The sequence below is a fragment of the Halichoerus grypus genome, chromosome 15, assembly GCF_964656455.1.
Source record: "Halichoerus grypus chromosome 15, mHalGry1.hap1.1, whole genome shotgun sequence".
Lineage (NCBI taxonomy): Eukaryota > Metazoa > Chordata > Mammalia > Carnivora > Phocidae > Halichoerus > Halichoerus grypus.
In genome coordinates, this window is record NC_135726.1 from 16,229,459 (window position 1) to 16,250,722 (window position 21,264).

Sequence of the window (21,264 nt, forward strand, 5' to 3'; positions counted from 1 at the left end):
GGATAGCCAGACGAGATTCAAGCGGGGTTCCAGAACAGAGGGGCTCAAGCCTGGGAAACAGCTCTTCTTCTCCGAGACCTTCAAGAACATCTAAGGCACTTATAAGCAACTTGCCTTGTGCATTAAATAAACTTCAGCTGCACCACGTGAGACACAGAACAGATGTTGACCATGCAAAGTAGGGGCAAGCAATGGGGGCATTTGTCCATATCGCAACCAGAAAGCTTTTAAAAGCCAAAGCCGATTCAATTCAAATCAAATCACAACACTCTTCTGCTCAAAACCCCTCAAGAGCTTTCTGCTTCTTAGGATGAGGTCCAAACTCCTCACCAAGGTCTTTGAGGCTGTGGTGATCTGAGCCAACCTGCCCTTATGGTCTCACCTGCCACCACTCTTCTTCTTGCTCTCCCCGGTCCAGCCACCCTGACCACCTCTGTTTCTACTGCAGGCCAAGCTCACTCCCACCTCAGGGCCTTTGCACAGGGGACCCTTCTACCTCTTACTCAGCTACCCCATTCCCACACCTCCATCTTGGCCTATCTAAACTCTTCAGCTCCGGTGGATCTCGCTTCCTCGAAGAAACCTTCCCTGGCCCCCAATTTAAGTGAGATTCCCCCTAAAGTATGAGAATCTCATATCACCCAGTACTTTTCCTTCATAGCTTTTGTCATGATTACAATTACATAATTATTTCTTCATTTATTTGTTTCACGTCTAACATCCCTGCCCCCACCAATTAAATCATGAGCTCCTAGGAGTAGAGACCATATGAATTTTGCCCCTGCCATCTGGCTAGCACCTGGTCCAAGATCTAGTATATACCAGGTGCTCAATTACAGATATACGTGCAGAATGAGTGAATAATGCATGTTTTCTCCATACACCAAAAGTACCCGAAGCACCACTCCGTCCAGGGAGGATTCTCAAGTCAAGCCCCATCCAATCACTGAGATTCCACCCAACTGCCCTTAAATCAGAATTCAAATTTCACTCCCTTGAAGCTACAGAAAGCCTGTTTGGGGCCTGGAAAGTGCCATAGTTACCTCACATTTAACGAGAAAAATTATGGAGAAGCCCAACCCATCTCAAACCTCAGACTTCATGAAATAATTTGCTGCTAGATCCAAAGGTGACTAATTTCAAACTAGATCAAAAGAAACAAACTGCCCTCATTCAGGACAGAGTGGGAGATACTCCAATTTCCCTGCTTCCGTCTGTATTTTGCTAGTGTGAATCTCTAAGACACACAGTCCCCTTTCCCAACCAATACCGTTATATAAAAGACACCTTCAAGTTCCCCAGGAAGTGTAACTGTATTGGGAGGAAAAATGGGCCTAAGTAACATTTAATAAAGACATTTTATTTTCCAGAGTCCATGTGGGATGAAAAGATATTTTCTCTGCTTTCAAAGCAAAACAACAACACTCGTATAAAGACTTGACGTTTATATTGGTCCTTTATCAGAAAGCTGTCCCTAAAAAATCATGTCACAGTTTTGATCATGCTAAGACTACTAAGAGGAATCAGGGCTAGCTACAGGCCAGGGCTTGCTGAGTGGGACCCAAACCCAGGTACCTGGTCGAGAACCAAGCCCCGGGCACCTCCCCTGCCCCAGCCCTGCCCCACCCCATCCCGGCACAGCCCCGGGGAGCAGGGCGGCACTCACCGTCTGTCACGGCGCTGCCAGTAGGCACGCTTCCCAGATCAACAGTTGGCCCGTCCAGGAAAATTGTCAGCTCACCGCCCGACACAACGCCGCCTTTGTTCTCCGTCTGCAGGTTCAGGGTCAGCTGCGTGTTCTCCACTGTTGAACAAGAAAAGCAACAGGGATGGACTAAAGCAAATGCACCCCAAGTTAAGATTCTGCGAGTTATCAGCCCTCACTTAACCTACTCTGGCATCCTTGCCAACATTTTTCTGCTGCTTCGCATCTGTCTTGTGGCATGGAAGGAAGAATGGGAAGGAACAGGTCTAATTGTCATCACTGCTGTATTAGACTGGGGGGAAGACTGCATTCTTGTTTTTCAAAATATGTTATATCTTTATAATTTCTACATGACCAATTTGTTTGCTTATACTTGCAGGACTGTGAGAAAACCCCAGAGATATTTGATGGCATAGAGAGGAAGCAGTGAGAAGCAGCATTCCCCCCCACCCATATAAAGAGTGGTGGCAAAAAAGAAGAGAAACAGGTCAGGAGACCCTGAGGAAATGTCATCAGGAGTCATCTCTAGATGAAGGATTACAGGGGCTTCTTCTCAGATTATCTGTATTTAAAAATAAACTGTTTTTAATTTTCGCTTCTGAAGATGTTTCACTTTGAAATAAGGAAAAATTTTTAAGCAATAAAAGTTCAGCAAAGGTAAGTCATCCCCACAATAGTCACATGGCACTGGGTTAGTCCCTGAGGAGAAAGCAGTCGACGAGGGGCTCTGCGACGGAGTTAAGAAGGCACCTCAGAGTGGCCTGGCCCCTAGAACACCAGGCAGTCAGTCCTGTGGGCGAGCAAGAAGACTCAGGAAACCACAGCAGCAAAACAGAACAAACTGACACGAGGCAGAAGCCCCAAGCCCTCTGTGGGCTGGAAACTGCTGCACACACGCCCCCCCCAACCCTCACCACCAAGCCTGGCCACACGGAACGGCTTCCACCCAGTTAATGTTCAGGAGCTAAAACCTCCAGTTCAGGGTCATTCGGTAATGACCGAGAGAGCAGTGTTTATGAGGATTTCCAAACAGCACACGGCTCTTCCATGTCTTCCCACACCGTACAGAGCCAGGCTAGGAGAGAGCCACACGTTCCAACCTCCCTGCCCACCCACCACCCATCAAACCACCGCTTGATTCTATCTCTTAGTTGCTACTGTATTATTATAAGTTATCTCACTGGTTTTCTAGAATGAGGCAGCGTATGCGTAAGTCTCTCTTTAAGTACTTTCTAGAAACAACCTCCCCCAACTAAAAAAGCCAGCCCCAAATATAAGATACAGACACAATCCTTTAAGAACTAAGGAAAAGTCTGGATCAATTCAAGGATCTACTGTAATAATGTGGAAACCAGTTACCCTTTAGGTGTTCAAGTTCTCCTAAGCATCTCTACCTTCCCTTGCTCTCTCTTGCCTGTAATGGATCCCTCCAAATCCTTTTGAGTCTGTTGCTATTTTCAGGCAGTTTCACTCAGGGGCTTGGTGAGTTCCAAACATCTCTATAAAGTAATACTTGTAATCTGAAGGTGAGTTCCTTCAAGAGTCTAGTAGTCAGGAAAGAACTGAGGCCCTTTGACCACCCCCTTGTCAGCCATGCAAATGAGCCACCTAGGAAGGAGGGCCTCCAGCCCCAGTCTAGCCTTCAGATGACTGTGGTCCAGCCACTGTAGGGACTACAACCTCATGAGAGATCCCAGGCCAGATTTCCCAGCTAAGCCAGTCACAAATCCTGACCCACTGAAACCAGGAGATAATAAGTACTTATTATTATTGTTTAAAAGAGAAGTCAAGGGGTGTCTCCCTACTGTATTATGCGGAGATCCAGGGCCTAAGTCCCCAGCAGGTAGTAGAGCACAGAGGTTCAGGATGGGCACCAGCCAGGCAGACTGGGTTCAAATCTCAGTTCTACTACTTAGTAGCTACAGCATTATGCAAATTACCTAACATGAGCCTCAGTCTCCCCACATGGAAAACAGGAGCAATAAGAACACATTTTTCAGGGGGCACTTGTAAAGAATGAAGCAGCCCCCAGGGGACTCCTAATAACTTGTCATTTTTATTATCTCCCTGTTGACTTTCCTGTTTTTAGGCTGAAAAGTCCTGATTTCTCTTAGTTGAATTTGTTCATTGCAAACATGCACTTCTCTTGACCTTTTGGAGGCTTTTCTGGGTTGCAGCAACAAACGCCAAAACGTCTTCCAAGGTGAGCTACCTAACCATCCCAAGGACAAATCATCTTCTCATCTTGTTTCCAGGACACTTCCTAAAGATGCCCTGCCTTCTGAACTCAGAAATGTGCTGGGATGAGCATTCCAGAAGGATTCCTTGATTCCTTTCTTGGTATCTCAAAGGCCATTATTTTACAAATGGAGTGTGGGCATGGCTTTCCCTACTTTCTGGAGGGAAGATAATGTTCAAGAGGAAGGTAGGGGAGTCCCAGGCCCCTTGTTGCTTATTTCAAACTCCTGACGGTCACACTGCTGTGGTCCTCTGACAGAAGCCATACGCATAACTTGAATTTTTCTCTACATGGTCTCATCTCAAGGTTCTAACTTAGTTCTTCTCTCTACCCATTAATCACATCCAATAGAGTCATTATATACTTATAGGCTCAGAAGTTACCTTGCAATACCTTGAGATATATTTTACCTTCAAAAAAAGCCAGAGAGGGGCGACATCTTTCATCTTTAAACAAAACTTTTGAGACCATAATTCCTCCATTGTTCCATTTACTAAAAAAAGAGAGAGTCAGAGAGACCTCTGACCATCACCGTCATAACCAAGTGGTCAAACGAAGTATTCCTAAGAGCGAGACAACCTGACACACACACACTTCCTGATGTGATGCAGCATGAAGTACGCACATCACTTTTAAAGTCTTCTTGCTAAAAGCATTGAGCCTGAATCCAATTAAGCCGCTAAATCTCCTCCCCGATTTATTACATGAAATAAGGGGACAGAGAAACAAATTCAACGATACCATGAGGAAGCAATCAGACAAATCCAGAATACAGGACATCTATACAGTAACTGTCCTGGGCTCTTTAAAAAAACAATGTCATTAAATATATTTCTTTTCTTAAAAAAGTGGGGCAAGAAGGTGACTCTTCTAGATTTGAACAAACATAACCACCAAATACCATGCAGTGTTTTACTAAACATTAGTTTGAAAAAAATATTCTTGGGGTGGGGTGCCTGAGTGCACAGTCGGTTGAGTGTCCAACTCTTAGTTTCAGCTTGGGTCATGATCTCAGGGTCAGGAGATGGAGCCCAGTGTTGGGCTTCACGCTAAGCACAGAGTCTGCTTAAGCCTCTCTCCCTCTCTCTCTGCCCCTCCCCCAACACTCTCCCTCTCTCTCCAATCAATAAAATCTTTAAAAAAAATATTCTTGGGGCAAGTGGAGAAATTTACATCCAGACTAGATATTAAATGATGTCTGAAATGACTGTTAATTTTCTTAGATTCAATCAGAACCTATGGTTTTACATATGAATGTTCTTATTCTTGGGAGATGCAAGAAGCTTAGGATGATATCCACAATCCCTGAATGGTTTTATAGGAGAATAAGCTGAAATTTTTAGGAAGGAAGTGTCAAGTTATCTGCAATTTACCTTCAAATGGTTCAGGGAAAAAAAGCACATGCCCACAGTCTCACACAGATAAAACAAATGCAGCAAAATGATAACAAGTGTTGGGTCTAGGTAGAGGGCATGTGGGTGTTCACTGTATTCCTCTTTCCATTCTCTTGTCTGTTTGAAAATTTCATAATAAAAAGTTGGAAAAGGGCTTTTTTAAATTGGCAAGGCTATTAAAAAATTAAACCTCTGAGAACAGAACACCCCATTATTCTCTTTGAAAAAATTACCTGAGCCAGGGGAGCCCTACAATGCATAATGGGACTAAAGAAACCATTAGCTGAGTGAGTGACAGACTTGAGCATACAGGGGAGGCTGAAAGGAGTAAGTGTGGCTGGAAAACATACACTGGAAGCTTAGCTATAAATAGCAGCCTGAGCCACTTCGCCTCTGGGGCCCTCGGGTTTCACTACAGCCACGCTGACAACCCTACAAAGGGCCTTTCTCTTGCACCATGTCTTCCTACTGCCTTTTGAGGCATTGCTCAAACACCAAGAAACTGCTGGAAAAAAGGGCACAGTAAGTCGACTGCCATAACCAGAATCAGATTGCGCCGAGGAAGCGCACCAATTACTCGCAGCTTCGTTACCCCCCACCTCTGCCACGGTCATGCCATCCCCGTTTGTGTAGTGAGCACCTACTAGTTGAGTCACTGAGATTTAACAGCAACCAAACAGACAAAAGTCATATGCCTGGGTGTTCCTATTCTAGGTGGGGGAAACAGACAATAAGCAGTTTTTTTTTAAGACAATTGCATCATCTGTTCGAAGGTGGCAAGGGCAGGAGAAACAAATGAAGCGAGGAAAGCAGAGGGTGAGCGCTAGAGGCGGGAGGAGGATTTGTGGTAGTAAGAAAGGCTTGCTGGGGAGGTGACAACTGAGCAGAGACTGAAAGAAGGAGGGGGCAGGGGAAGCCATTTAGGTTCTGGGGGAAGAATATTCGAGGCGGAAAGAAAAGGAAGCACAGAGGCCCCACGTAGGAGCAGGCCTAGCCTGTCTGAGGAATGGCAGGGAGGCTGGTGTGGCTGGAGTGGATGAGGGTAGACGGGAGCAGGAGATGAGGGCAGTAGGTAGGTCCCCAGAGCCCACAAGGAAAGCCTTGGAGCTCCTGCAAGGTCTCTGGAGTTTCCTCTGCGTGAGACTGGGAGCCATTAGGGGACTGTGAGCAAGGAAGGGCGATGAGTGGCACTGTAGTGCAATCACTCTGGCTGCAGGAGGAGCAAGGGCTGAGGCTGACGAGACCTGGTAGGAAGTCAGGGCAATATTCCAGGCAGGAGCAGATGGTGGCTTGGGCTAAGACGATGGCAACGTCTTCCAGGAACACGGTGCTTAAGGAAGACTCTACCTTGGCCTCCTCCCTAGCATGTGTTCGGAAAGACCCATGACTCCCCAAGCACATGGGCCCACCAGTCTCTCGGAATCAAAGCTTTGGGCAAATGACAGGCAGGTGCTGCAGAAAGCGCCAACTGAAGAGCATGGCTGGAGGAAGTCTAATTCAATTACGAGCAAATGGAACATATATAATAAAAATATTCTGCTGGCAAGAGGCTTCGGTTCTCTGAGAAAGCCAAAGGTCTGAGCTCATGCTAACTTCAGCAATCAGCAAATGTACTTCTTAGGTTATGGGATTGTGCCCTTCTGTTCCGTTCTCAGTACTATCTGCTTAGCCATACTTTGTAATGCTACGTCAGGAAGGTCAAGAGACAGCAGTACAGCTGAATATTAGAAGCTAGGGGAAAAGAATTTGGAAAATCTCAAGGACCGTGCCAGGAGAACCCTTCAAAAGCTGGCACACCAAGAGAGACGAGCAGACACTTAGGTGCCTCCTAGTGGAGGCACACCACCTTGTCAAAAAGGAAAACAAAGAACCTGATCAGATCAAGCCTCTCGATCTACCTCTGAGTTTACAGGAGACACAGAGGGACAGAGGAACATGTTAAAACACACTTCAGGGACACAAACAGCAAGATCCAAAAGGTGGGAAACTATAGGACAAACTGTCCAGTTTCTGCAAATGAACTGCAGGGGATAAAAAGAGGAAAGAGAAAGTATTGGTTAAAAGAGACTGAAGAGACATATCAATGTCGTTTGTATCCTGATTCGAACAAACCGAACAAACCAATGGTAGAAACTTTAAGACAACTGGGGAAATGTAAAACCGGGCTAGTTGATGATACTTAAATAACTACCATTATGCTTTTTAGGTGTGAAATTGGCATTATGGTTATGGGAGCACTTATCTTTTAGAGGTCCCTACTAAAATATCTGTGGATGAAATACAACTGGGCTTTAAGTAAAAAGAACCCAGGGGGCTCAGTCCGTTAGGCATCCGATAATCTTGATTTCAACTCAGGTCGTGATCTCAGGGTGATGAGATCGAACCCCGGGTCGGGCTCTGCTCTCAGCAGGGAGTGTGCTTGAGATTCTCTCTCCCTCTCCCTCTGCCCCCCCCCCCCAGCTTGCAGGCACACGCATGCTCTCTCAAAAAAAATTAAAAAATAAAAACACTAACCCAGTAGGGGGTGGGGTAAGAAGAAAGATGAAACAAGAATGGCCATTCGTGGATGGCTATGGAGCTGCGTGACAGACACACGGAGGTTCATGAACTATTCTTTCCACTTTCATGTATGCATGACACTTTTTAAAGTATTTTTTTTTTCCAAGCCAGTATGCCTAAGGCACAAACAGTGACTGAAACCAACTAAAACACTTACAAGAATTCAGCATTACATATACAGTTTGAAATACAAAAAGGTAGGGAATCTACAATCAAGTTGCTTCGGGAATAACTCATACTCCCATTTTTTCTTACTTCAAAGCCTCAGATTTGCAAGTGGCTTCAGGTTAATAATTTCCTATTGGGAAGAGCGGTTATGTGCAATAAAGATGAGTAATATTTTTCTAAGAGTTACTTTTTCCCTTTCTTGACTGGACTTTTTAATATGTTTTTTGCATATGGTACTAATAAGTATAGATAAATAGGGCACGGAAGTTGCCTTCTTATTCCAACAAAAGAGAAAATTATGTAAACCAGAACTGCCAAACTGTGCCACTCTTAACGGGATTCAGTTATGAAATCCAGAACTCCTGCCTGGACAGTTTCACTGCAGTGTGTGAAAGAATGTTCTACTTTAGAATTTCTATCATCACTGCCCCTCCTGCTCACACACCACAAGAAGGTATGTGTGTGTACACACATATCTTTTAAAAGGAAAGATCCTGGGGTGCCTGGATGGCTCAGTCAGTTAAGCATCCGACTCTTGATTTCAGCTCACGTCTGGATCTCAGGGTTGTGAGATCGAGTGCCACGCTGGGCTCCGTGCTGGGTGTGGAGCCTACTTAAAAAAAAAAAAAAAGGAAAGATCTTATTTTTTTCTTTTTCTTCCTCACTCAGAATACAAATGTAAAGATTCACCTGGAAATTTGAGAGAAATAAAACAGGACACAAAAGTAAGACACTTTTAAGGGGGACTAAGTACTCTCAGGTCAAGCATCTCGGAAGCCAGATGAAGATGTGATTGATTTGGCCTTAACGGAGCTGCTCAGGGGAACAAACAAACCTTCTTCCTGCCTCCCTCCACCCTCAATCCCATAGGCCCATCAAAAGAAAGTGAAAATAAGCAGGGCATTCATTAACAGGTCAGTGTTCATTCTACACATAGCTGTGAAACACTGGTGCACAGAGGAACGGAACCGGAGGAAATTCCAGAAGAGCAGAGAGTAAATAGTCTCCTTTCCACTCCCCGGCTCCCTGTAACTCAGACACACACGGGCTGGAGTGTACCCCAGGTTTAAAGAGAACACTCTTTCACATTCCCTTTGCAGTAAAGGAAGCCAGAGGCGTCCAGGATTTACTGTTACGATGTCTCTTTGGCTTCCAAACTTAGCCAGAGCCTCACAAGAGAAAGTCTTTTCTAGCAAGCTACCAGCAGATTAAAAACATTGGAATTCTTGTTGGGGTACCAATGTTGACTTGGCTTCACCCCACCTCCCGTCAGCCCCCATCACTGACGATTTGGCAGGGTCTTCATAGAACACAGGGTGCAAAGAAGAGTCTACTTTGGCCTTGAAGCCGCTTCTGTCTGCTGCTGCTGGGCATCCCTCAATGGTCTCTAAATCAAAGTTTTGGTCTATAGGGCTTGCATTAACTCCACTAAAAATGAAAACAGCTTCATCTTACAAAGCCAGTTTGTAAACTTTTATTTTCTCTCTTTCTTTCTTGTTCATTCATTCAAGAAGCATGTTCTGGGCATCTATTATCTATCTATCTGACACTGGGTGAGAGGCTGGGTTATAATGAAGAATGAAAATAGACTAAGTCTCTGCATTGAGGAACCTCACAAGTCACTTGAGAGAAACAGAAGTAAATAATCACACAAAGAAATGTAAAACCGCAACCATATTAACAGATTTGATGCAAGACATTTATGGTCTCATGAGCACTGGATAGCTGGCCTCATCAATGCATCAGGGAAAATTTCCTGAGGAACTGACAACTCAACTGCACTCTGAAGTTGAAGGGTGGGGTGCAGTGCAGAAGAACACCAATCCAGGCAGAGGAAATACCATGTGAAAAGGCCTTGTGGCACAAATGCACTCAAGAAACTGAACAGAGATGAGTGGGGCTGGAATGCAATGTGATCCAAAGGGGTAGAAGACCCAGGCAGTGGCTACACATTGCAGGGCCTAATGGGCCCACCATGTTGAAAAGTTCCTCTCTATCCTAAGAGCAGCAGCATGGTACTTAAGGGTTTTTAATCCAGGCGTGACAAGATCAGCTTCGTGGTTTCAAAAATCATTCTGTCTCCAATGTAGAAAAGACTGGAGGGAAGTAAGGACAGATACAGGGAGAGCAGACAGGAGGACAAAGGAAAAGACCAGGACAGTAGAGGTAGAGATGAAAGAGGAGGGCAAACTTGCAAAGGTGAAAACCAAGAAAACCTAAAAACAGATAAGCAAAGTAAACAGGCAAGAGGGGTAGAGGTACCGAAGATGGCTCCTGGGTTTCTAACTTAACTGGACAAATAGTGAAATATGGAACAACGGAAGAGGGTCAAGTCTGGGAAAGAGGCAACGAGCTTAGATTTGGACGTTTCTGACATATCCACAAGGAGAAAGCAAGAAAATAGTCAAATATGTGGGCATGGAGCTCAGAGGAGAGATCTAGGCTGGAGATTCAAGTCTATGGGTCACCTGCGCATGGTGGTTATGCATAAAGAGGAGGTATGGATGAGAATGTGATCACAGAAGAAGATGGAATGGTAGGAAGCTCAGCTAACAAACAGATGAAGATGACCTTGCAAAGCAGAGAACAGTTAGAGAGGCAGCAGGAAAATCAGAAAGGATTCCTGAGAAGGCAGGAAACATGGGCTCCAAAGCATGGATAGAGAGTCCACCCTTAGACAGGAGGAGAGGAACAGCTCCTCTCCTACCAGAGGAAGGAGGGATCAGGAACGCACATCCTCATTTCAGTACATGACAGATTTGTCAATCATGATCATCCTTATTTCTCCTGATTCAAGCCAAAAGCCAAAGCCCATGAAGGAATAGACATTTTTCTTTACTTACAAGAAAAAAAAAAAGCACACAGGCATACACTTTTCAGAACTCGCTATTCATCACAGTCATCCATTGACTAAGGTACATTAGAGACAAAGTCTCTCTTGAACCAACTGAAGGTCCTTTTAACACAGGATACAAAAGGCCTCATCTATCTTGGTAAATCTCACTGTCAAGCTGCAGCATATTTTTTAATTTTTTAAGTGATTCAGGGGGAATAAATACAGATTTGGGAAAGTCAGGTCTTCAGAATAAACTATCAGTCCATGTGAGTTACTACTACCTTGTCATTAGAGCTCCTCATCCCCCATGAGAAGGAAAGTCCTCATCACCCATGAAAGTGACTCCTAGATTCCTAGACCAGAGCCCCCTTAACAGCTCATCCATTCTCTGTGCCCTCAGGGAACCTCAGCAACCACATCACCTCTCCCGGGTGGCACAGGATCAAAGCCATGTTTATAAACACGGCAGGGGAAAGCTTTCAATGAACAAACCTCCTTTTCAGTGGTCTTTAAATACAAAATGTAGGAGCCCAGCTAGAAGAGAACTTTCACAGTTAAGATTCTGCTTTTTAAAAATCAGCAGTTATAAACTTCCAGTTATAAAATAAATAAGGACTAGGGATATAATGTACAACATGATGACCACAGTGAACACTGATCTATTTGAAAGTTACTAAGAGAGTAATTCCTGAAAGTTCTCACACAAAGAGAAAAACACTTTTTCTCTTTTTCTTTTTTTATCTGTTTGAGGTAATGAAAGTTAACTAAACTTGTAATCATTTCACATACATACACAAAAGTCTCCTTTGTAAACAATTGCTTTTTAAAAATTACAAGGTCATACGAGTGAAATACTGTGCCACAATGAAAAGATGGATTATTGATTAGGAAGAGTGTACAAGAATATGAAAAATTATTCACGCTGCGTATGTCGAATTAAAAAAAAGAACATGAAGTTATGTTCATATTACTCATATTATTAAAATCCTATAAAAATTAATATGTAAAAGGACAAAGAAATAAATGAACCAGAGATAAACTGTTGTGTTTGAAGAGTAAGATTACAAAACAAAGGTTATATTTTTTAAATTTCCATTATCTGCATAGTGGACACATTTTTTTTTCTTAATTTCCCTACCAGACATGTACACGGAAGTGTTTTACAAATGAAATGACATGATGTCTCTGATTTGCTTCCAAATACTCCCCAAAAAAAGTGGGGTCTAGAGGCGAAAGACAATCTGACATGTGCTGATCCTTCTTAAAAGTGGGTAACAAGTATGGGATGGTTCATTATACTGCTCTACTTTTATTTATGTTTGATACTTTCCATAATAAAAAGTTTTTTAAAATGTCCCATTTGGAGCACCTGGGTGGCTCAGTCATTAAGCGTCTGCCTTCGGCTCAGGTCATGATCCCAGAGTCCTGGGATCGAGCCCCGCATCAGGCTCCCTGCTCGGCGGGAAGCCTGCTTCTCCCTCTCCCACTCCCCATGCTTGTGTTCCCTCTCTCGCTGTGTCTCTGTCAAATAAATAAATAAAATCTTTTTAAAAAAAAAGCCCAATTTATGCTATAAAATATTGCCTTCACAATAAATTATATTCACTTAAAAAATAAAACAACAGCATGCTTATTATGAAAAATTAAAACGGGGCACCTTGGTGGCAGAGTCGGTTAAGCATCTGACTCTTGGTTTCAGCTCAGGTCATGATATCAGGCTTGTGAGATCGGGCTCTGCGTTGAGCTCTACGCTCAGTGCAGAATCTCCTTGAGAATCTCTTTCCCTCTCCCTCTGCCCCTCCCACTCATGCTCTCTCCCTCTCAAATGAATAAATAAATCTTTAAAAAAATTGAAACAATTTAGAAATGCAAAGTATGACACCTACCCCATAAATACACACATTCCAAATCCAAACATAATTCACGACTGTCAACTTTGTATGAAGTCACTGTACCTGCAAGCAGCAGCACAAATACACATAGATAAACTACATATACAAAACTGACTTCATCCAACCTTCAATTTTTCACTTAATGTGTTCCACGCATCTTTAAAAACACATACAGAAGCAATCTATCCATTTGGGGGGCTTTTCAGATCGAGGGAGGGGTATGTTCAAGGTGAATTCAGTCTTGACTGTACTCCCCCCCTCCACAAGAACGAATGTATATAAAGTATGTATAAGTGAACACTAATTAATTAAGAGAAGGGCAGAGGAAGAGAGAGGGAGGGAAGGAAGGCACAGAGATCATAATCTGAGAAATGGGTACCACGCTGTCCTGTGCATCATAAACAGCATCCCCGAGGCCAGGCCTGACAAGGGGTGAAGATCTCCACTCCGTACCTAACAGTGGCCCTAACCGCCACCATCTAATTGAAACATCCCTGCTCTGATGCCCTATCGCTTTCCCTCCCGATACACCACTCTCTGACAAGAGTGAAGTCTCCTACTCTAAGAAAAATACTCCGAGCATCCTGGAAGATTGGAAGAAAAGGGAAAATAGTACACTCAAATGAGATAAATGAAGTTTGATCTTAACACTCTTCCAGCAGCCGCAGCCCCTCCCCTGGGAGAACCTGGGAGACTGGAATGGACAACTGGGCGGGAGCCACTCTCAAGTAACTGGCTCAAGGTAGAGGCCTGCACATTAGAGGAAATGTTTCAGGGGGTTTTGTTTTGTTTTGTTTTGTTTTTTGTTTTTTGGGGTGGTTTTGTTTTTTTGTTTTTTGGTTTTGGGGTTTTGGGTTTTTTTTGGCAAGGGGAAGGAAACCGCTCATACCCAGGCAACAGTCTCATTTTCCTATCACTGATTCTGGGCTCTCATTTCAGGCCTATAATAGCTGTCAGTTTAGAAGCTGAATGCTACGAGGCTAATTAGAAACAGTGAGGGTCCTCTAGGACGTGGCACTACGCCTCTGTGGGGCAGGCTTAAGAGGAATGAGAGGGGCGCCTGGGTGGCTCAGTTGGTTGAGCGACTGCCTTCGGCTCAGGTCATGATCCTGGAGTCCCTGGATCGAGTCCCGCATCGGGCTCCCTGCTCGGCAGGGAGCCTGCTTCTCCCTCTGACCCTCCCCCATCTCATGTGCTCTCTCTCTCTGTCTCAAATAAATAAATAAAATCTTTAAAAAAAAAAAAAAAAAAAGAGGAATGAGAGAAGTTTCCGGACAGTACAGTCCTATACTAACAACCTAATTTAGCAGAAAAGTTTCCCAAGTCTTCCTTGAGTAACAACCTCCAGGCCTGCACTGTCCAGTGTGGGAGCCCCAAGCCACACGTGGCCGCAGAGCTCTAGAAATGCGGCCGGTCCAGACTGAGATGTGCTGGGAGTATAAAATGACACACCAGATTTCAAACGCATGACACACACACAAAAAAAGAATGCAAAAATACCTCAGTAATAGCTTTCTTTATACTGGTTATATATTAAAATGATAGTATTTGGGTTATATTAGACTAAATAAAATATATTATTAAAATTGATTCCACCTGTTTGTTTTTACTTTTTTTTGATGTGGCTACTAGAAAATTTTAAATTACATACGTGGCTCACATTATATTTCTATTGGCCAGTGCTGCTTCACTGCCTCCTCCCTGCCATTTTTTGGTCATAATCTGGAGCAGCTCTCACTCACGAGGCCTGGCTGGCCCCAAGGGCCATCTCTGTGTGACATGACTACACCAAGCCCATTCCTGCCTCAAAGCTTCCCACGTGCTCCCTCAGCCTGGAATGCTTTTCTCCTGTTGCCCTAGGCATCCGTTTGCATCCTCTGGCCTCCTGGTGTCACTTCCCCAGAGAAGCCTTCCTTGACACTCCCAACCTCAGGATAGGTGAAGTCCTCAGTGCAACAGTCCCAGAGCATCTTGTACTTCCCTCCATCACATCTATCACCACTGGCCTAGTGTCTTTCACTGACCGGCTTAACGTCTGCCCATTTTCCTCTCTAGATCCTAAATTCCAGGACAGCGCCTTGTTCATTCCAACTCTTTAGCATCTTACCCAGAGCTGAAGGTAAAAATTTACCACATGAATGCTGTTAAGTAAACTTCTTACCCACCCCCGACTCCAGGCAGGACTCACAATCCTAAGAAAATGTCCTAGAGTGCAGATTTCCTCTCATACAAAAACTCTGCTCCAACACTGAGAAATCCTGACATCTAAAAAGGAGAAAAACAAGATGGAGGGAAAAATGCCTTGACCGCCTACGACGGGTGAAAATGCAAAAGGTCACAATAGACCTCTAGAAGAAGAGAATGGGAACAGCTTCGGCTGGCATTCGTGCTTCGAGGGGTAGAATCACTCTTTGCTCAATATGTGCTCCCAGGAGGGTGACCGGCTTCCAAAACCGATAAGCTTACAGAACCCTCGAGAGGCAGCAGTAAACCCCAGGCTATGCCGAGGTAGCCACGTACAGGGGAAGAGATTCCCGACAGAAAGCTTTTCTTCTTTCTTCAAGTGAGGTTTCACAAGGCAACCTCTCTGCTGGTGACACAGAGAGCAGGTCTGTTTTAACATTCATTGCAGGGGCCTGTGTGTTTACTTTTGAGACTTCTGGCTAAAAGGACCTTTTCTTTCAAACAGCTCTCCGCTGACACCAAAGCCACGAACTGGGCCCAGCTGTAACTGTGAGAAGCTGGGGACGTGGGGATGGGGGAGGGGGGTGCTCTTGGCTTCTTCGGGAATTCCTTGAGGTTCTGGCTTGGCCATATCTGCCTGAGGTGCAGATGATGGAAAGCAACACACAGAGAGCTTTTCAGAGACTATTAAAGACGGTTTTAAATCCCAATGCCTGGCATCTGGTGCCAATCAAGAAAACAGTAGTCACTGATGTAACTGCAACCAGACCGGGGCAAAATGAAACAAAGGCTTGCTTTGGGAGGCCAGCGACGGATTCAGCTTGACGCCTCCCCAGAGCAGGCACCGGGTACTACCCTGGCCCCGCCTCTGCGTCAGAGGTGAGCCGTGACACTGGCCACAAAAACCTGAGTCACAACAAAAGATGTTCATCCTCACTACTCTAATTCACTTTATATAATATATTATTTATATTTTGTATATACGTATTAGCGTCTTGTGTTCTAGGCACAGGGGTGAAGGGATGCCCAAGAGTGAACAAAAAACAACGCCTGCCCTGTGAAGCTTACATTCCAGTTGTAGAGGGCAAGGAGTGAGATAAACCAAATATATCATATTATATGGGGATAGTGCTAAAAAGAAAATAAAGCAGAGAAAGGAACAGGGAATGTTGGGTAGGGAGGACTTGCAATTAAGACCATTTGGTCAAGGCCACATATTACATGATTCCATTTGTACAAAATGTCCAGAAAAGGCAAATCTACAGACACAGAAGGTAGATCTGTGGTTGCCAGAGCTGGGGGTGGAAACAGAAATTAATGGTAAGTGGGCAGAGGAGATCTTACTGGGGTGATGGAAAAGTTCATGGCAACGTTGCACAACTTGGTAAAATTTTTAAAAATCACTGAATTGGGGGCACCTGGGTGGCTCAGATGGTTAGGCGTCTGCCTTCGGCTCGGGTCATGATCCCAGGGTCCTGGGATCGAGTCCCGCATCGGGCTCTCTGCTCCTTGGGAGCCTGCTTCTCCCTCTGCATCTCTCTCTCTCTGTCTCTCATGAATAAATAAATAAAATCTTAAAAAAAAAAAAAAAAAAATCACTGAATTGGGGCACCTGGGTGATTCAGTCAGTTAAGCTTCTGCCTTAGGCTCCGGTCATGATCCCGGGGTCCCGAGATCGAGTCCCACATTGGGCTCCCTGCTCAGCGGGGAGTCTGCTTCTCCCTCTCCCTCTGCCCCTCCCCATGCTCGCGCACTCTCTCTCTCTCGCATAAATAAATTTTAAAATATAAAATAAAATAAATGATTTAAAAATCACTGAATTGTACACTTCTGAAATAGAAAGAATGGTCAAAGAAAGCCTCACTGGGGTGATATTTGAGTAGACGGGAAGGGGGTGAGGGAACAAAGCCATGAGGACACATGAGGAAGAATATTTCAGGAAGATGGTAAGGCCAGCACCAAGGTCCTGAGGCAAGAACAGCAGTGGGTTAGAAGAAGAGCAAAGGGGCTTGGGGACTACAGGGGGGCCTACAGAGGGGGAGAATGGCTGAGATAAAAGAGGAGTGACATGAAGATCAGGGAAGGTCTTTTAGGCCATTAGGGGAGGATTTTAGTTTTTACTCTTAGTGCAATGAGCAACCACTGTGGGAGTGATATGATTCAGCTCACAGTTTGGGTTATTTTGGCTGCTGGGTTCAAGAGTGCACTGTAGGGAGACAGAGGCTGATGCAGGGAGACAGGCAAAGGCCTCCTAACAGCTGAAAAGAGGGATCTGGACATGGTGATGGCAGCAGTCATGGTGAGAAATGGTCAGCGCCTCAAACATATCTCAAGGGTAATGCAGGCAGGACATGCTGACTGGATGTGGGTCGTAACGGAAAGAGAGAGTGGCATCAAGAAAGACACCACGGTGCTAAGCCTGAGCAAGACTGAATCACCACTGCCTGAGATGGAGGAAGCTATGGGAAAGCAGGTAGCTTGACTTTTAACATGTTAATGTGAAGATGTGAATTAGATATCCAGAAACACACAGTCTTTCGTTACCATGGCTGAGGCCCAGGCTGCAAGTCACACGTGTCCAGACCAAAATGAAAGCCATGAGGCTAGATGAGATCTTGAAAGGCAGGGGTGGAAATGAACAAGTGGATGCAGGACTAAGCCAACCTGGGGTATTCCAATGTTTCCAGACTGGCGAGGAGTAAACCAACAAAAACGACAGGAGTGGCCAGAAAGACAGAAAACCAGTCGGGTGTGGTGTCCGGAAAACCAAGTGGAAACAGAAGGTCGAGAGGAGGGATCGACTCATCGTATCCCATCAGTCAGGCAAGCGAGCTGAGGATGAGAACTGACCACCAGATTTCGCAACAGGGAGGTGACTGAGGCACGTGACATGGGGTAAAGAGGACAGAAGCTTCCCTGGAAGTTTCCCAAGAAAAGGAGAGAGGACAAAAGAAGAGATGCAAAATAAAATAAGAGTAATTGCTTTTCACTTAACAGGTTAGAAGGTTGACAACCCCCAGCACCACGGACAAGAAGAACAAGTACAGAAGGGTGAATAGGTGAGCGGTGAGCGGTCAGCACGCGAACTGGCCCAGGCTTTGCAGCAGACCCAGGCCACAGGCATCAAAAACCTTGAAACTCGCCTGCCCTTTGACCCATAAGTTGCATGCCTAGGAATTTACTACCTTAAGAAAAAAATGCAGCACAGAGCTCTCTCTATAAGAATTGACCAAAAAGTCTTCCTTATAACAGTGAAAGAGTAGAAATGGCCAACAATAGGAGATTGGTTAAATTATGGTGCATTCATTCCAAAAGACCTGCTACGGCAGCCATCAAAAATGGTCTAGTTTCACTGAGGTAAAAAAAGAAAACAAAACTGGGTGAAAAAAGTTACAAAGCAATCTGCATAGTGAGTTCCCATTTTGGAAAAAAAAGTTACACATACAAACATATATGATTTACATACCACCCCAAAAAGCTTAGTGGATATATAACAAAGGTTTTATGGGGTTACTCTGAACAATAAAATTTTAAGTGATTTTAACATTGTCCCTCATTGGAAGGCAGCAGATGAAGAGAGGCTGTGGGGCCAAAAGGCCTGGATTAAATCCCGGTTCTGCCACCACTTACTTGTGTGGCCTTGGAAAAGTTACATAATAACATCTACCTATTTCCTCATCTAAGGGGATGGCAACACAATCTGTCTCACAGGGACACAGGAGGACCAAAAACGTTTTAATATTTGTATTTTAAGAATTCAAAACAATGCCTGATACACACTAAAGCAATTCAGAATGGTTTTTGTCAGGGCCCCTGGGTGGCTCAGTCAGCTGGGCATCTGCCTTTGGCTCAGGTCATGATCCCAGGGTCCTGGGATCAAGCCCCGCATCGGGCTCCCTGCTCAGTAGGGGGCCTTCTTCTCCCTCTCCCACTCCCACTCCCCACCTGGTTCATGCTCTCTCTCTCACAAATAAATAAAATCTTAAAAAAAAAAAAAAAAAGAATGGTTTTTGTCTTTTTTTTCCAATAAGCATGAAAATCGTTAAGAAGAAAAACAATAATAATATTTTCAGTTTGGGGACGCCTGGGTGGCTCAGTTGGTTGGGCAGCTGCCTTCGGCTCAGGTCATGATCCCACGGTCCCGGGATCAAGTCCCGTATCGGGCTCCCCGCTCAGCAGGGAGCCTGCTTCTCCCTCTCCCTCTGCCTGCCACTACTCCTGCTTGTGCTCTCTCTCTCTCTGACAAATAAAAAAATAAATAAATAACATTTTCAGTTTTAGAGGCATGTGTTATTTTTATAATCAGAAAAAATAATATTTTCAATTTGGGGAACAAGACAAAATTTCTCAGAAATTTTTTTTTAAAGATTTTATTTGTTTATTTGACAGAGAGAGAGACAGAGAGAGAGGGAACACAAGCAGGGGGAGTGGGAGAGAGAGAAGCAGGCTTCCCGCGGAGCAGGGAGCCCAATGCGGGGCTCGATCCCAGGACCCTAGGATCATGACCTGAGCCAAAGGCAGACGCTTAATGACTAAGCCACCCAGGCGCCCCTCTCAGAAATTTTCTGTAAGCATTCCGCAAAACTGAAAAAACTAGGTCTCATTTGTTTACCAGGTTTAAAAATAATTGGCTATGCAGAGGGGCGGCTGGGTGGCTCAGTCGGTTAAGCGTCTGCCTTCGGCTCAGGTCATGATCCCAGGGTCCTAGGATCGAGCCCCGCATCGGGCTCCTTGCTCCGCGGGAAGCCTGCTTCTCCCTCTCCCACTCCCCCTGCTTGTGTTCCCTCTCTCGCTGTGTCTCTCTCTGTCAAATAAATAAATAAAATCTTAAAAAAAAAAAATTTGGCTGTGCAGGACTCCTTTGGCCATTTCTACCATTGGATTGTTTAAGACACTGGAGTTCGTAGCTATGTCCTAAGTAAGATCTCCCGATCAGCTCAGAGGACTGTCACATACTACCTTTCACTTTTGTCCCTTGTCACTTCTTCCTCAAGTTTAAGAGTAGTGAACAACTTTATAAATTTAAATGTAAAATTGTTTTTGCCTTTCTGCTTCTGGTGCTGCCATGGCCCCTGTGATAAAGCTTGGGGGGGGGGGGGGAGACAAAAAAATAAATTTTTTAGTTTACCCTTGACAGCACCCACCCTATAGAAGATGGAATCATGGGGGCGCCTGGCTGGCTCAGTCGGAAGGGTGAGCAACTCTTGATCTCGGGGTTGTATGTGGCCCATGCTGGGTGTACTGTGTACATACATACACATACATACACAGAAGATGGAATCATGGATACCGCCAATTCTGAGCAGTTTCTTCAGAAGAGAGAATCAAAGTGAACGGCAAAGCTGAGATTCTCAGTGGTGGGGTCGTACCACTGAAAGGAGCAAGATCAAGATTATTGTAACTTCTACGGTGCGTTTTCCAAAAGGTATCTGAAATATCTCACCAAAAAATATTTGAAAAAGAATAATCTACGTGATTGGTTGTGCGTAGCTGCTAACAGCAAAGAGTTCTAAATTGTGTTATTTCCAGATAAACCAGGACGAGGAAGAGGAGGAAAAAGGGGAGGATGAGGATTAAAATTCATTTATCTGGAATATTTTGTATGAGTTCTTGAATAAAACCAGGGAACAAAAAAAAAATTAATTTAAAAAATAAATATAAAATTGTTTTTAACTGTAGAGCAAATTTTTTTTTCATTTTCTCTCTTGAATCTCTGATTCAAGTTCCAAGGATTAGTAGTTTTATTTATCTTTCAGTTGAAAAACTGGAAAAACAGCGCTGTGTTTACTTTAAAATAAATGCGTGCACTGTCTGTCAGGCGTGCCTCCTTGAGATGCACAGCCCACCCACCAGAACGCTCCATCCTTACGGAAGAGTGAGAGAGGTGGTGCACCCCTTATGACTGGCCTATCTGTTCTCAAAATATAAAGTGCCGAAACAACCTTCTGCTTGTAAGATTTTAAATAAATAGGGAGCTGTTTGCTTTCTTTTTTTTTTTTAGACACACATGGGCAAAGAAAAGAGAGATGCATAGGAAATGGAGAGCATAAGCAAGGGGCTTTTCAAAGCCTACTTCACTTTTCACAGTGGTATGGATACAGCAATTCTCAAAACACCTTGTGTGCATTCTAGAATAGAGGTAATGAGTAAATATATGGATGATGCTGAGAGCCAGGGCTCTCCTATGGGAAGGAAGAAAATTAGGAAGAACCCTGTGGGACTGAACTAGAAATGGAGGTTTCATATGAACTCCTGGTGTTTTATACATAGACAAAGAAACAGATATT

At 44.4% G+C, this 21,264-nt stretch overlaps 1 protein-coding gene and 1 pseudogene across 1 annotated transcript in view; one reads left to right on the forward strand and one right to left on the reverse strand.

Annotated features, from left to right (window-relative positions):
- The window catches only part of WWP2 (WW domain containing E3 ubiquitin protein ligase 2), a 140,865-nt gene that overhangs the window by 78,944 nt on the left and 40,657 nt on the right, over window positions 1–21,264 (reverse strand). Inside the window, exon 5 of the mRNA XM_036070803.2 lies at window positions 1,667–1,804. Coding sequence (XP_035926696.2) covers window positions 1,667–1,804 — 138 coding nt within the window. The remainder of the gene's footprint in view (window positions 1–1,666; window positions 1,805–21,264) is intronic.
- LOC144380299 (large ribosomal subunit protein eL22 pseudogene) lies at window positions 15,626–20,554 on the forward strand (annotated as a pseudogene).